Source organism: Cynocephalus volans, chromosome 2 (genome assembly GCF_027409185.1).
Source record: "Cynocephalus volans isolate mCynVol1 chromosome 2, mCynVol1.pri, whole genome shotgun sequence".
NCBI lineage: Eukaryota > Metazoa > Chordata > Mammalia > Dermoptera > Cynocephalidae > Cynocephalus > Cynocephalus volans.
This window is the reverse complement of record NC_084461.1, coordinates 215,016,273-215,030,740: the sequence shown is the minus strand read 5'-3', so window position 1 is coordinate 215,030,740 and position 14,468 is coordinate 215,016,273. Positions and strand designations below refer to the sequence as shown.

Genomic DNA, 14,468 nt, shown 5'->3' with positions numbered 1-14,468 from the left:
AATCAAAATTAGTCACATCAAAGTGACCCATGATTGGCTTGATCCTTACCATTTAAAACAATCTTGATATGGAATGATATTCAGGAAAGACAGAGTTAGTGAAATCTTATTTTGGTAAAGAAATGTCACAAGAAAGTGTTTTGGTTTGATCACAACCTATATTTTACTAACTATAGGATGCAAAATATCAGGTTTATATAGCTTTTGAGAGCCATATCTCAGCACTTTATATCTGAAAATACTTTGAGGACAACAATTCTGAGAATAACATTTTTAGAAATTTTTAAAAAATATTTGAAAATTAATGTTTAGTTACTACATACTTTGCTGAATTTGTTTATATAAGTTAGGAAAGTTTTTTTCTTAACTTTGGAGTGCCTCAGTTTCCTTAAAAGTAAAATTAAATGTTTGGAGTGGATAATCTGTGACAACCTTTCCTGCTCCACAGTGTCTCATTTGGATTCTGTCAATTCAATCATGCCTTGGTCATGAAGATGCTGGCACTCACCTGGCTTGTCCAAGAGAGTAAATGTGTTGGAGGAACTCCCCAAAAGTCTACAGAAAAGATTGACCTTCCAGTCTGCTGGTTCTTAATTAACAAAGTTTCAAAATAGAAAATTATGAAAAAAATGCAACTTGACTGCCTGGAGCATATCTTCCAGCGCCTCTGCTGTGTGCATGCATTTCTGATCCTTCAGTATTAATTGCTGTGAAAGACAAGGTGTCGTTCCTCACGAAATTTCTTCTCTAGTGCTTATATAGGTAGGTGACGTGGGTGATGACAGTCAGCGGACGGATGGAGAGTAGATTGCGGAGTGCGCTGCTGCTCAGTAGCAAAATTAATAAATACCTGAAAGAAGTAATGAAAATAGTTGTTAACTTATAAAAACTCTCAACTCTTTGTTTCTTCTCCACTATTAGCAGAGGAGACATTCTCTCAGAATACTGCCCAACTTGTCCTAAAAGCCACAGTCATTCATTTACCACCTTCTCCTAAATCACTATAATCATGCAAATCCACTGAGGACACAACACCAGGAATGATCAATATTTCTGGACAATTAATAAATCACCTGGAAATTCTCAAAACCTTATGTATGGTTTTAGAAAGAAATTGTGATATATTTTACATTTCTGTACTCACAGTAACCCAAGCACATTTGGTTTCCCCCTGAGTTTGCTATCACTGCATTACAGTGGGGTCCCCTTAGTTTCTTGGGGGCTGGGTAAAGTGGAGAAGGGAAGGTTAATGGGACATGCTTTAACTTAATGAGTGCCCAAACATAAATAAATTGAAGGCCTACTGAATGTATACTTTTTGTAAACAACATAAAATAAACCAACCCTATCACACTCACCATCCTTATCAGAATTTTGTAAAATTGAGCAAGATTAACTAAGAGCAATGGTGAGCTGAAGAAGTAATCTGGCTAATTTTTAAATCGGCTGGGATAGGCCTGATGAGTGTATCAAAATGCAACCTGCTGAATCGTTCAAGGTACTATACCTGCTCCAAAGTGGTTTGGTTAATGGAGTAATGCTTGATATTCAAGAAGGTCTTATTATTTTCTAGAACTTTGAACAGGTCGGCTAAGCATCCCCACCTTTTTGGCACATGATATTCTAATAAATTAAGGCGCTGTCCCTAAAAGCCAAACAATAAAAAGTATCACATGATTAGCAATCATTGAACAACATTTAATTACCAACATTTAAGTTAATTACTACATTTAATTACCAAATAAATTTTCCAGCCACACACATAAATACCAACTAGGGATACAGGTTAATTTTGTGAGTATCCAATAAACCCTTATTGGTGACAATTTACCATAAAGCATATTTGATAAGTGGCATTCACCTGGTTGAATTGCTGCTCTGCCCACTGCTATGCCCCCACCTTGCCACATGCATGGGGAAGACTTCTTTAAGGGGTCAGAAGATGCCTACAGACATTCAAGAAGGAGGAAGTTAATGTGGCTTAGCAGAGGTGGATGGAGCTGCCCTGAACTTCACTCTGGGACTTGGGCTTAGCTCTCAGGTGTCCTCTCACCATTAGCTGAGAAGATCTTGGTAAGATATTTAACTGTTCTGATCCTTGTTTTCATGTGTGCCAATGGGGACAATTATACCTGTTTCACAGGGTCGTTTAGAGTCATACTCAAGCAAGAACAATAGTGTCCTGCACTGCATGCTTCTTCTGTGGTAGAATTTCAATAAATGGCCATTGTTTAAATAAACAGGGAACAGCTACTCTGTGGACTACAACCTGTTAGAAGTTATGATAAACTAGCATCACACAGTTATCCAAAAGAATTATAGACAGTGCTTCTCAAACGTTAACATGCATAGGAATCATCTGATCGTCTTGCTAAGATGCAGATTCAGATTCAGTAGGTTGGGGCCTGAGATTCCGCAAGGCTAACCAGGTTCTGGGTGATAAAGATACTGTTGGTTCGGGGACCACACCAGATTAGGTTTGTAGAGGGTTATGATCCCAAGCATAGGGCTCTTCTTGTGAAATAACGCTGAAATCACCAAGCCTCTAACCCCAGAAAACACAGGGAAGAAGTTAACTTTTGCCATCTTCCATCCTGAACACAATGAGCTATGCAATGGAGCTGTGCCCACAGAAGGGTGACTCATAACCACCGTCGACCCTGGGCAGTCCACCAAGCAGCCAGGCAGGCTTGCCATCCTGCAGAATGAACAAGCAATATCAGCTATCCATGCTGTTTTTAGTCAGGAGGTATGGCCTCTACTTTGCAATGAAACTAAGAGAGCAGGCAGTATCTTACGGCAGCACAGAATAAAAACAGTAAAAAGACAAATACGTTTATAAGATTATTTTTTAGCTGAAAAAAAGGAGTAATGCAGAATATCAGTACTACCTTAAATTGGATTCCTGGAAAATGGAGCTTCAAGCAGTCAGAAATAGCACTGTGCTCATTTGTTCCTTTATAGAGCCAAATCTTGACCGTATAACCATCCCCAAACCTGAGTGTTGGAAGAAATACAGGTGTGGTTACTCTTATACTGACCCCTATGATGGGTAAATTCTAAGTTCATTTTCACATAGAGACAAAAAACAGTAACTATTTCAAATGGTTGGGAGATTTGGGGATTCTCAAAAACATAATGCACAGAAATTAATTGTAAATCAATTATGCAGTTTTCTGTCATTCAACTTATATCAACACAGACACTGATTTATCTTAAAAAAAAAAAAAAAAAAAAGATAATCAGCAAGTCCTGGAATCAACACCTAGTCAGTGAAAGAGGGAAGATAAAAACGCCAACTGTGGAAGCAAAGTGCTGAGTTGGAGGGAGTCAGAAGCTGGGCTGGACACTAACCCTGAGATGCAGCATTGCTGGACTTACTGCTTCAAGGTCTAGAATGATTAAAATGTGGCTGGAAAAAGATGAAAGGGAATGCATAAATAATTTAACCAGGCATTTGTTTACTCATTACATGAAATAATTTTCCCAACTGTTTTTCAACCCAGCCTAGGTGGACAGACCCATGACTGCAATGGAAGTCGCCAGCCTAAGAGGCACATTTTCTAGCACTGTAGAGCTATAGATGGTAGTTCCACTGGTGTCCAAGCAACAACACAGGAGGCTACACTCATACTCTAGGATGATCTCAAATAATTATCTCCAAGGATGTAGGGGCTTCCAAAACTGCGTGTGTTATTCTACTGCCTCATCCCAGGTGTCTAACATGCTGTTAGGCACATAATGGTGTTTCCACAAATATTCGTTCCATAAAAAACAAACACATGAATACATCATGATGATTAAAATCTATGTCTGTTTTGTTCAGTCATTTATCTATTCCTGGTACCTAGCACAGAACCCAGCATGTAGCACCCAGTACCTAGCACAGTACCCAGAACTGATAAATATTAGTTTAATGAATGAACTAATAGTCTGCCCAAAATCTTTTAATCATACCTCACTTGGCATTGCTGGGGGAAAACATGCTACACTTGAGTAAATTCTCCCTAAGTGAGGCTGGCCTTAACACATTTATGGTCGAATCATTTTTTGAATCTGTCTGGTGAAGACAGGAAGGCCTGAGATAATGTGATCTTGTTCCTGTCTCCTGCCTTGATTTCAGAATGTCAGAGTCATTTCCCCCGAGGTCTGTGCATGGCTCCAACAGCCTCCCATCATTTTGAGTTGATGGCTTCTAATCTACACATGGCTAAGAGGTTGTTGAGGACATTAAAAATATATACATGAAAGCATGCACAGATGCACCTCCCTCACACTTCTCTTCAGCTGTCTGTAGGATTTGTTAAAGGCCGACAGACTGGTCAGTCAGCACAGCAAGTGTGTGTTTAGCAGAACAGCTGTCCCTCTTTTCCTCAGTAGCACATGTCAGAGCCTGTGTTGCTGATTAACATGGACGATCCTACCCTGTCTTCACCAAATCCTTCTAAGTGGGTGTATATTTCAGCATTTCAGGTAAGGAAGGGATGGAGGCCCAGATAGTAGACGGGCTTCCCAAGGTGAAGAGGTAAGTTGCTGGAGCTTTGTAAGGCTCTTCAGAGAGCTCTCAGCTGTGTCTGCATGTAACGCTGTGTCCTGGGGGGGGGGGGTTGTGGAGATGTGCTTCTGCTCTTGTGGTTATCAGTGATTCTGATGACATGAAATAATGTTGTGTGTGCACTACTGATGCTGGATCCAGACAGCCTGGGTTTGGTTCCAGCTCCTCCACATACTAGACGTGTGACCCTAGAAAGTCAGTTAATTTTTCTAACCTCAGTTGCCTCATCTAAAAAATCAGGCTAATAATAGTAGCTGTCTGAAAAGATTGTTAGAGGATTGAATGAATTAATCCCTGTAAATCACCTGAAACAGTGTCTGGCACTGTGTAAATAAGTAAATAAATGAATAATGAAATTTTGCTTCTGTCCGGGATATGACCAAAGTAGAAGAATGCTCTATTTCGTGTGAAGAAGCTTACAATTTATTTGGGGAACTTAGATGAAAGCAGATGAGATAACGTGAGCATGGATCAGAAGCACTACATAAAGACACAACAGTGTGGAGGGGCAGTGGGAGGAGAGACGACTGTACACACAAGTACACGATGGGCCGCTTTTACTTAGCCCTATGGGCAAATTTGGTTAATGAATTTTGACAAATTCATGCTAAATTTCAATAATTGCCTAATAAATTCTCTATAACACATATACATATTAATATTTATTTTTTTCAAAATTAAGTTTCATTTGAACCAAAAGACCTCCAGCTTTACTATAGAAAATCTGAACTGCATAAAAAAGAAAATTACACAGTTCTTAAAAAAGAAAGTCAAGAGAAAGCACTTCTGAAATAGGTTGGCACATTTCTTAGGATCTCTCTAGAACAGTCAAAATACTTCTGGACATAATATATAAAAGCATGGCACCTTTAACAATTAAGAAAATCTTTATAGATTATAAAATTCATTATGATGCAAGTATCTAATTTACTTTCTCATTTCTGCCTATATCCTGGACATTTATACTAATGACCTAAATTCCCTGAAGGATTTATTTGATTCCCACACTTCCACAAAAGGTTTCAAAATAGCCAAGGAGTCATTTGTTTATATATTCACTCATTGATCAAACATTTCTAGATAATCCATTATGTCTACCTCATTTGCATAGTTGGTGATTACATAAAGATATATAAACAGCATTATCTGCAGATGAAGGTGCTTATGACAAATATTCTACAGCTTTTTGTGATACAATGTTTTGGTACCACAAACATTAAATGTAATACATGTACTAAGTGCTAAAATAGAAGAGTGACCAAGGTACTAGCGAATAACAAACACACCTATATGTTAAAAGTCAGACACTCCAAGTGCCCAATGAGACAGGTGGTCATGCGTCTGAAGAAACATTTCTAAAACAATCAGCAGTCAAATTAGACCAAGAGTCTAGGAACCTTTACATCCCTGGGCTTAAGACTCCACTTATAAAAGTCCTTCCCCCAAAATTAAAAGTCAAAGATTTATGACAAATGTGTTTATTTCACCTTCAGCCATGAAAAATATATCTATGAAGACTAGTTAATGATGAGAAAAATGCCCTTCATATACTATTACGTATAAAATGCAAAATAGAACATTTTAGACTCAGTACATTGTCAACTGTATAAAATACATACATAAAAATGTCACATTCAAATGAAATTCTAGAATGTTATCTGGACAAGAGGAATAGTGAATAGTCGGACGTGGTTTTTTTTTTTTTTCCTGACACTTCTGAATTCTAAAATAATGAGCAAATATCACTTTTATAATTAAATAGAAAAAATTTACATGGTTTCTAGAAAAATAAAAGGAATATGCTACTGTCCCATACTCTACAACTATATTTCAGTTTCTGATTTTAAAATCATTTATTTAGGAACCTTTTTTTATATTGCCTCTAAAAATTAAATACATAAAACTCATAATATAGAAGCTAATTTTGGACTTCTGAAAACAAACTTTGTAAGATGTGTAACATTTTTAGTAGGTGTCTCTCTATATTCCCACTTATTTTATCTTCTGTTCCATAAGAAATCTACTAACACACGCGGGCACACACACATCCATACATATGCCCTTCCTCACAAATATCTTACTATAAAATCTCTTTAAAATGACCTTTTCCCTCACCTTGCACAGAGTGAGAGCAGAGAAAGCACAGCAGGACCAGGTCTCTGTGGTCACACGTAAAGCTCCCACTGGGCACATGTGTCACAGCATTGACTGCGGGACAGGGGACCCCCACTGCTCCAGACCCCCTCAGTCTCCAACTCCCCAACTCCTGCCTCACTGCACTTCACCCCACTCCTCCGGGGTCAGCACCTCGCCTCTGCAATGTGCCACATTTCAACGAGCTGTCCCCAGTAACCACAGTGTAACTGTTCGTCTTTGGGATGCACGCAGAGAAGGAGGGGGTGGCACTGAGGAAGGGGGGCTGAGCAATGGGCAGCAGCAAACATTTCTGTGAGCACGTGGCGTGCAGGTGGCATGTCTGTACAGTCCTCGTGTGACCCAGCTGGAGAGATGAGGAAGCCAAGAGAGAACTGAGAACATGAGCTCTGACGTGCACCCACTCTGAACAAGACACCGAGCACGCGTCATGCCATTCAATCCCCGCAGGACGGTGATGTCACTGTGTGTGCTTCACAGAAGTGAAACGGACTCTCAGAGAAGTTAGGGAGCTTCTCAGGTCCCACAACTCAAAGGCAAGGGAGACAGGCAAAATGCCAAAACGGGTCGGTTGAACTTGAAACGTGGGCTTACAGCAGGACCGTGTCTGTTAATGCTCAGACACGATGTTAGTTAGTGTAAAATAACATTTTTACATCAATGGGTTTGTTTTACCCTTATAACAACCTGTGTGATTAAAACAGATGTCATTTCCTCTTTATGAAATGAGAAATTTGGAGGCCCAAAAGAGGTTGGGACATTTTTTCACTGTCATTCAGCTTATTAACCACCAGAGTAAGGACCAACTTGGGCTTACTGGACAACAGTGTCTCTTCATTCCAAGTGCCTTTATTATTTCAACTTCGGTTGAAAGTTCGGTTTGGAAAACTTTCTAATCATTGCATATGCAAATCAGCATGGTTGTGAGGATTACAGATCCAAGGCATTAACATAAAAAGAGCCCCTGACAAATAACAAAAGAAAGAACAGCAGTGTTTGGCAGCTGGCACCAGCACTCCTCCTGGGGGAGGAGATCTTCTTTGAAAAGAGCTTCAATAAGCTTCTGAGTTTAAAGACAAGATCCTAGGGGTAGATGAGACAGCTTCACAATAAAAAGAAGCTTGAGCCTTGGGAACACACATCTCTCCAGGAAGATTCCTCTCTGCGGCTAGGGGTGGCACTTTCCCAAGTGACTCCACCAGCAATAGATGCAGAATGAAGAGCGTGGATCAACGGTGCCACAGGGAAAGGCCAACAGAACTGAGGCACAACTCAGGAGGCCATGACAGCTTCAAGACTGAAAGTCTTTGACTCAAAGGTCAAACTCTTTACCCCAGTCCATAGGCTCTCCACGAAGTGACTGACACCGTCCTTTCTGACTTCTCATCCAAGAGTATCCTTCATGCCTCCCACACCAGATCTCCTCTCCTCCTTCCATTCAGTATTTATTTAGTGCTCAGCTATGCAAGATCTTATCCTGGGTGTGGAGCCTTTGCCTTGGGATTGGGATGCCCTTTCCTTGTGCATCCAGGTGTGCAATGCATCCTTCTATATCATCAGCTAACAGTGCAGCTCCTGCAGGACAAAACCCCCAGGTTTTCTGGCCACTTTTTTGACCCACACATCCCTGTGGGTACCCAGTTCATATTTTCCAGTGTAATGAATAGATTAAATTCCTTGTTAGAGTTTGGTGTAATGGAACAATATTTCTTTCTTAACTGAACAGCAAAATGTACTATTTGTATTGTTTTTCCTTTCGTTTTTAGAGTAATCAAAAGGGAACATTTTAAAGCATGGGGCAATAGCAATGTCAGCAGGACAGAAAAACAAGGGGCCTTATTTCCAGCACTGTACCATGTTCACCCACCTAACAAGCACGGGGGACCTGTTGTTTTCAGGTTGGTGAGGTGACAGCTATAAGCCTCGTTCCCTCATTTGGCCTACTGCATGTTTTTGCAGTCTCTGAAACCTTCATTCATTTCAAAAATACCCTAGACTCTAGACAGGTAAGACATATTTTTTAAAGCTGACAATATTACAAGCATGATTTTCTATATTTCCCAGTTTTGACAAGTAGGCATTTCTTTTTTTTTTTTCTTTCCTTTGTTTTTTTCACTTTCAAAGAGAAGGTTGGCATATAAATTTAATTATCATTGATGAAACTGATATCCTGACACCCTGGTTTCCACTCTGAGTAATAGTAAACAACTTTTGCTTGGAGCATAGAGGTATTCTTAAAATTTCTTTATTATCGAAATATTTTTTTTTTAATTAACAGAAGCATAACAAAAGATCATGAATGTGTACTATTTCTCCTGCATAAAAGTAAGAGTCAGTAAGATACTAAAAAGTGATTTTAATAAGCAGGCTCGTTCCGTTTAGTAAAAAGCCTCATGAGCCATTGGAAAACACAAACAAACCAAAAGGAGCTCACATCGTCTTATTCTGTAGGAATCCATGCACATCCCCACTGGATCTCAGTAAGACCACAGGTCCTAAAATAAAAATGCTACAAAGTAGCACGTTTTCTTGAAGCAAAACAATCAAAAGCCTCATCATCAAAGACAGTAAGTTTCTGTGGTCTGAGGGTCTCTCCATTCTGGATGATGTAAGTGCCAGAGGAAAACAGTCCTTAGAAAAGGGAAATGTTTGTAGCAGGCTAAGTCCAGGCCTTTCACATCACCACCAAGCTGTTCTCACAGCACGGTCACCTTGAGAAGCAACAGGAGCTAAAGTCGTCATTCTCTTCCTGATTTCCTTCTCTGAGCCTATAAGCATTGTTAGAACACACCCCATGGAAGGAGCCACAGCAATCTACTTTCTGGCTTGATGAGCACAGCCCGTGGAGAAGCCTGGAGTATTTAGTGGGTGAGACCAGAAGAGGAAAACACCATCATTAACACAGCAAACCTTCAAAGCCAGCACACCTGCTCCGCGGCCATCTGCACAAAGATGGAGGTTTTGTAAAGTGTCTCCACGGGGGAGAAGGGGTTCTGCTCCAAGTACACAAGCAAATACACTTTACTCTGTGTTGCTGTAGAGGGATGTAGTTCATTTGGAACATCTGATTAAATCTCTTTTAAGTTCAGTTTCAGAGTTTTCACAAATACCCTCTATGGGCTCCAGTTACAGTCCCCATGTAATATAGCCTTTAAAAAATGTAATAATAAGAAAAATGCATAATTGTCTCAGCAGAGAGGAATTGCTTTAAAGAATAACCTCCTTCCCATTGTTGAGAAAAGGCTTTGATAAGCCAGACTCTGGATAAAAGTCTCTGGGTCTAAATGTGGTAAGAAATTTCCAGCTAGATCCCAAGGTGTGGGAACCACAGGCAGGACCAGGGAGAAGGTAGCTGAGGAAGCCCAGAGCTCCCCAATTACTTCCTCCTTCCCCTCACATTTAAAAACATCAGGAAATTACTAAATTCACAGAATACTTTGGAGGGTTGACAGTTAGAGGGGGTGCACAGCTGGACTCAGCTAGCACCCAGGCCAGGGGTGCACACTCACGTGGGAACAGGCAGATACAAAACAGCAGGGCAGGCAGACCTCACAGCATCCTGAAGATGAGGGACCCTGGACCCCTCACTCAGGCACATTTTCCTAAATGTCCCACAGGCAGGAAGGACCCTGGTGGTATCTGAGTTATGAAAAATAAATCATCAAGATGGTGAGTCTTTTCAATATTACTCTGAATCCCTCCAAATGCTAATTTAAAATGAGATGAACTAAAACAAAGAAAATACTAATTTAGATCAGCTTTTCTGCATTTCAGTATGTGAATGTGTATACTGAGGTAAATGACTCCTTGCTTCCTCTGTAAACAGAAAATTGGAGTGATTTCCTAGAAAAAGTCTGATCACAAGATTGGTCTTTGCCCTTCTGTAATGTCATTTAATCTTTCAAATATGACTTTGTAAGCAATAAAAATAATACTACAAATATTTACAATAATGAAAAGAAAGCAGGTGTCAATAGGAAACTGGATATTAAAAATGGCCTCAGACACAATGGACCTAGATTCCCACTTTATGGGCACAGTCACTTTAGGTGCAGGTGTAAAGTCAGCATGAAGTGGACATAAACAGATGTGCTTGAAAGAGATGTCCAGGCTTCCAGCAGGACAGAGGGAGTTCTGCCGACCCATTCCCCAGTGAAACTGGTGAAAATTATAAGAAGGCAACCAATGAAAGTCTCCAAAGTGGCCTTGATACATATAGCAAGTGAAAAAAAATAGTTACTCAAAAAAGTCTACTAAAACTGAAAAAGAACAGTGAGAGTACGTGGTATTTGAAACAAGACCTATTCTCTCCCACGTAGTTTCCACCTCAGGGAGATGGAAATTTCTCTCCAGACTTGTGCATCTAAGAACACAGAGAGAAGACCCAAGTAACAAAAATCAGAAATGAAACGAAAGAGGAGACATTACAACCAATGCCACAGAAATAAAAAGAATCATTAGAGACTATTATAAACAACTATTGCCAACAAATTTGAAAACCTGGCAATGGTACAGATACAGACTTCTATATGGAAATGGATAAATGTCTTCACATACAAACCAACAAGACTGAACTAAGAAGAAACAGAAAACCCTGAACAGACCAAACAATGAGATTGAAACAGTAATCAGCAGTCTCCCAACAAAGAAAAGCCTAGGACTGGACAGCTTTATTGCTGAATTTTACCAAACCTTTAAAGAGGAATTAATACCAATTCTCTTCAAACTATTCCAAAAAATCAAAACAGAGGCCATTCTACCAAATTCATTCTATGAGGCCAGCGTCACCCTCATACCAAAACCAGACAAAGATACAACAACAACAAAAAAGAAGACTATAGGCCAATATATTTGATGAGTTACAGTTGCAAAAATCTTCACCAAAATATTAGAAAACAGAATACAGCAACACACCAAAAATATTATATGCCATCATCAAGTGGGATTCATCCCAGGAATGCACGGATGGTTTAACATATGCAAGTCAATAAATGTGATGTACCCATCAACAAAATCAAGGGCAAAATCCATATGATTATCTCAATAGATGACAAAAGGCATTGACAAAATTCAACATCCCTTCATGATAAAAACTCACAGCAAATTAGGTATAGAATGAGAATATCTCAACACAATAAAAGTGATATGACAAACCCACTGCGAATATCATCCTGAATGGAGAAAAGCTAAAAGCCTTTTCCTTAAGAACAGGAACAACACAAGGATGCCCACACTCACCATTACTATTTAATATAGTATTGGAAGTACTAGCCAGAGCAATCAGGCAAGAGAAAGAATTAAAATGCATCTAGACTGGAAAGGACAAGGTCAAACTGTCCCTGTTGCAGATGACATGATACTATATACAGAAAAACCTAAAGACTCTACCAAAACACTCTTAGAGCTAATAAATGATTTCAGTAAAGTTGTGGGATACAAAATTAACATGCAAAAATCAGTGGCATTTTTATACTCCAACAGTGAATTAACAGAAAAGGAAATCAAAAAAGCAAGCCCATTTACAATAGTTACCAAAAAAATAAAATATCTAGGAATAGTTAGTCAAGAAGGTAAAGGATCTATACAATAAGAACTACTAATCACTGCTGAAGGAAATTAAAGAGGACACAAAAAGATGGAAAGACATTCCATGCTCTTGGATTGGAAGGATTAACATTGTGAAAATATCTATAGTACCCAAAGCAATCTACAGATTTAATGCAATCCCAATCAAAATACCAATGACATTCTTCACAGAAAAAAAAAAATCCTAACATTCATATGGAACAACAAAATACCCTGAATAGCCAAAGCAATCCTGAGCAAGAAAAAATAAAACCAGAGGCATTATACTACCTGACTTCAAATTATACTATGAAGCTATAGTTACCAAAACAGCATGGCACTGGCATAAAAACAGACAATTGGACCAATGGAACAGAATAGAGAACCTAGAAATCTATCCAAGTACTTGCAGCCAACTGATCTTTAACAAAGGCAACAAGAACATACAACGGGGAAAAGACTGCCTCTTTAATAAATGGTGCTGGGAAAACTGGACATCCACATGTGGAAGAATGAAACTACCTGTACCTCTAACCATATACCTAAATCAACTCAAAATGGATTAAAGACTTAAATATAAGACCTGAAACTATAAAACTACTAAAAGAAAACATAGGGGAAACACTTCAGGAAGTAGGAGTGAGCAAAACTTATGAATAAGACCCCCAAAAGCACAGGCAACAAAATAAAAAATAAACAAATGCAATTATGTCAAACTAAAAAGCTTCTGCACAGCAAAAGGAGCAATTAACAAAGTGAAAAGATAACCTACAAAATGGGAGAAAATATTTACAAACCATGCATCCAATAAAGGATTAATTTCTAAAATGTACAAGGAACTCAAACAACTTAACAGTATAAAAACAAGTAACCTGATTAAAAAATAGGCAAAGGAGCCAAATAGGCATTTCTCAAAGGAAGACATACGAATGGCCAACAGACACATGAAAAAAATTCTCAACATCACTCAGCATCAGGGAAATGCAAACCAAAACCACACTGAGATATCATCTCACCCCGTAGACTGGCTATTATCAAAAAGACAGAGAATAACAAATGCTGGTGAGGATGTGGAGAAAGGAGAGCCCTCCTGCATTGTTGGTGGGAATGTAAGTTAGTGCAGCCATAACGGAATACAGTGTGGAGTTTCCTCAAACAACCACAGATAGAACTGTCATATAATACAGCAATCCCACTTCTGGGTATATACCCAAAGGAATGGAAATAAGCATGCTGAAAGGACACCTGCACTTCCATGTTTACTGCAGCTCTATTCACAATCGCAAAGAGTTGGAACCAACCTAAATGTCCATCAATGGACGACTGGATAAGGAAAATGTATCTGGTATATATACTCAAGGGAATATTACTTGGCCATAAAAAAGAATGAAATTCTGCCATTCACAGCAGCGCTGGTGAACTTAAAGAAAATGATGTTAAATGAAATAAACCAGGCACAGAAAGAGATACTGCAAGTCCTCGCTCATAAGTGGGAGCCAAATAAAAAATAAAAGAAAGATACAACTATCACAATAGCACACTGAACTTTCTAAAGGAGAGAACAGAACTGAGGTTACCAGAGGTAGGAAATGAGGAGGGAGAGTGGGGCTTAATGAGAAACTGGTAAAAGGCAACAAAAAATGATTGCATGGTGTAATGTTGAATATGCTAATTGTCCTGATTTGAGCATCACATATTGCACAGAGGTATTGATATTTAATACCGTACCCCACAGATACATTCAATCGATTACATTTCAATAAAAAAAAGAAAGAAAAATGCAAATCAAAACCACACTGCAATTTCACTTCATACCCACTAGGATGGCTGAAATAAAATTTCAGATAACAAGTGATGACCAGGAGAAGTCAGAACCCTCACACACTGACAATGGGAATGTAAAATGGTACAGCTGATTTGGAAACCAGTCCGGCAGTTACTCAAATGATTAAAGATATATATGACAACAATTTCACTGCAAGTTATATACTCAAATAAATAAAATCATATGTCCACACAAAAAGTTGTACATTAATGTTTACAGCAAAATTATTCATAACAGCCAAATGTTCATGAACGGATGAATGGATAAATAAAATGTTTTGTGTTATTCTTCCATAAAAAGGCATAAAGTACTGACTCATGCTACAACATGGATGAACCTTACACTATCGTGCTAAGTGAAAGCAACCGT

At 38.9% G+C, this 14,468-nt stretch overlaps 1 protein-coding gene across 1 annotated transcript in view; it reads right to left on the bottom strand.

Annotated features, from left to right (window-relative positions):
• Positions 1 to 330: 330 nt before the first annotated feature.
• Positions 331 to 14,468, bottom strand: part of ABCA13 (ATP binding cassette subfamily A member 13) — a 446,769-nt gene continuing 432,631 nt past the window's right edge. Inside the window, exons 60-62 of the mRNA XM_063086601.1 lie at positions 2,892 to 2,997; positions 1,508 to 1,645; positions 331 to 850 (exon numbers count right to left, since the gene is read on the bottom strand). Coding sequence (XP_062942671.1) covers positions 755 to 850; positions 1,508 to 1,645; positions 2,892 to 2,997 — 340 coding nt within the window. The 3' untranslated portion in view covers positions 331 to 754. The remainder of the gene's footprint in view (positions 851 to 1,507; positions 1,646 to 2,891; positions 2,998 to 14,468) is intronic.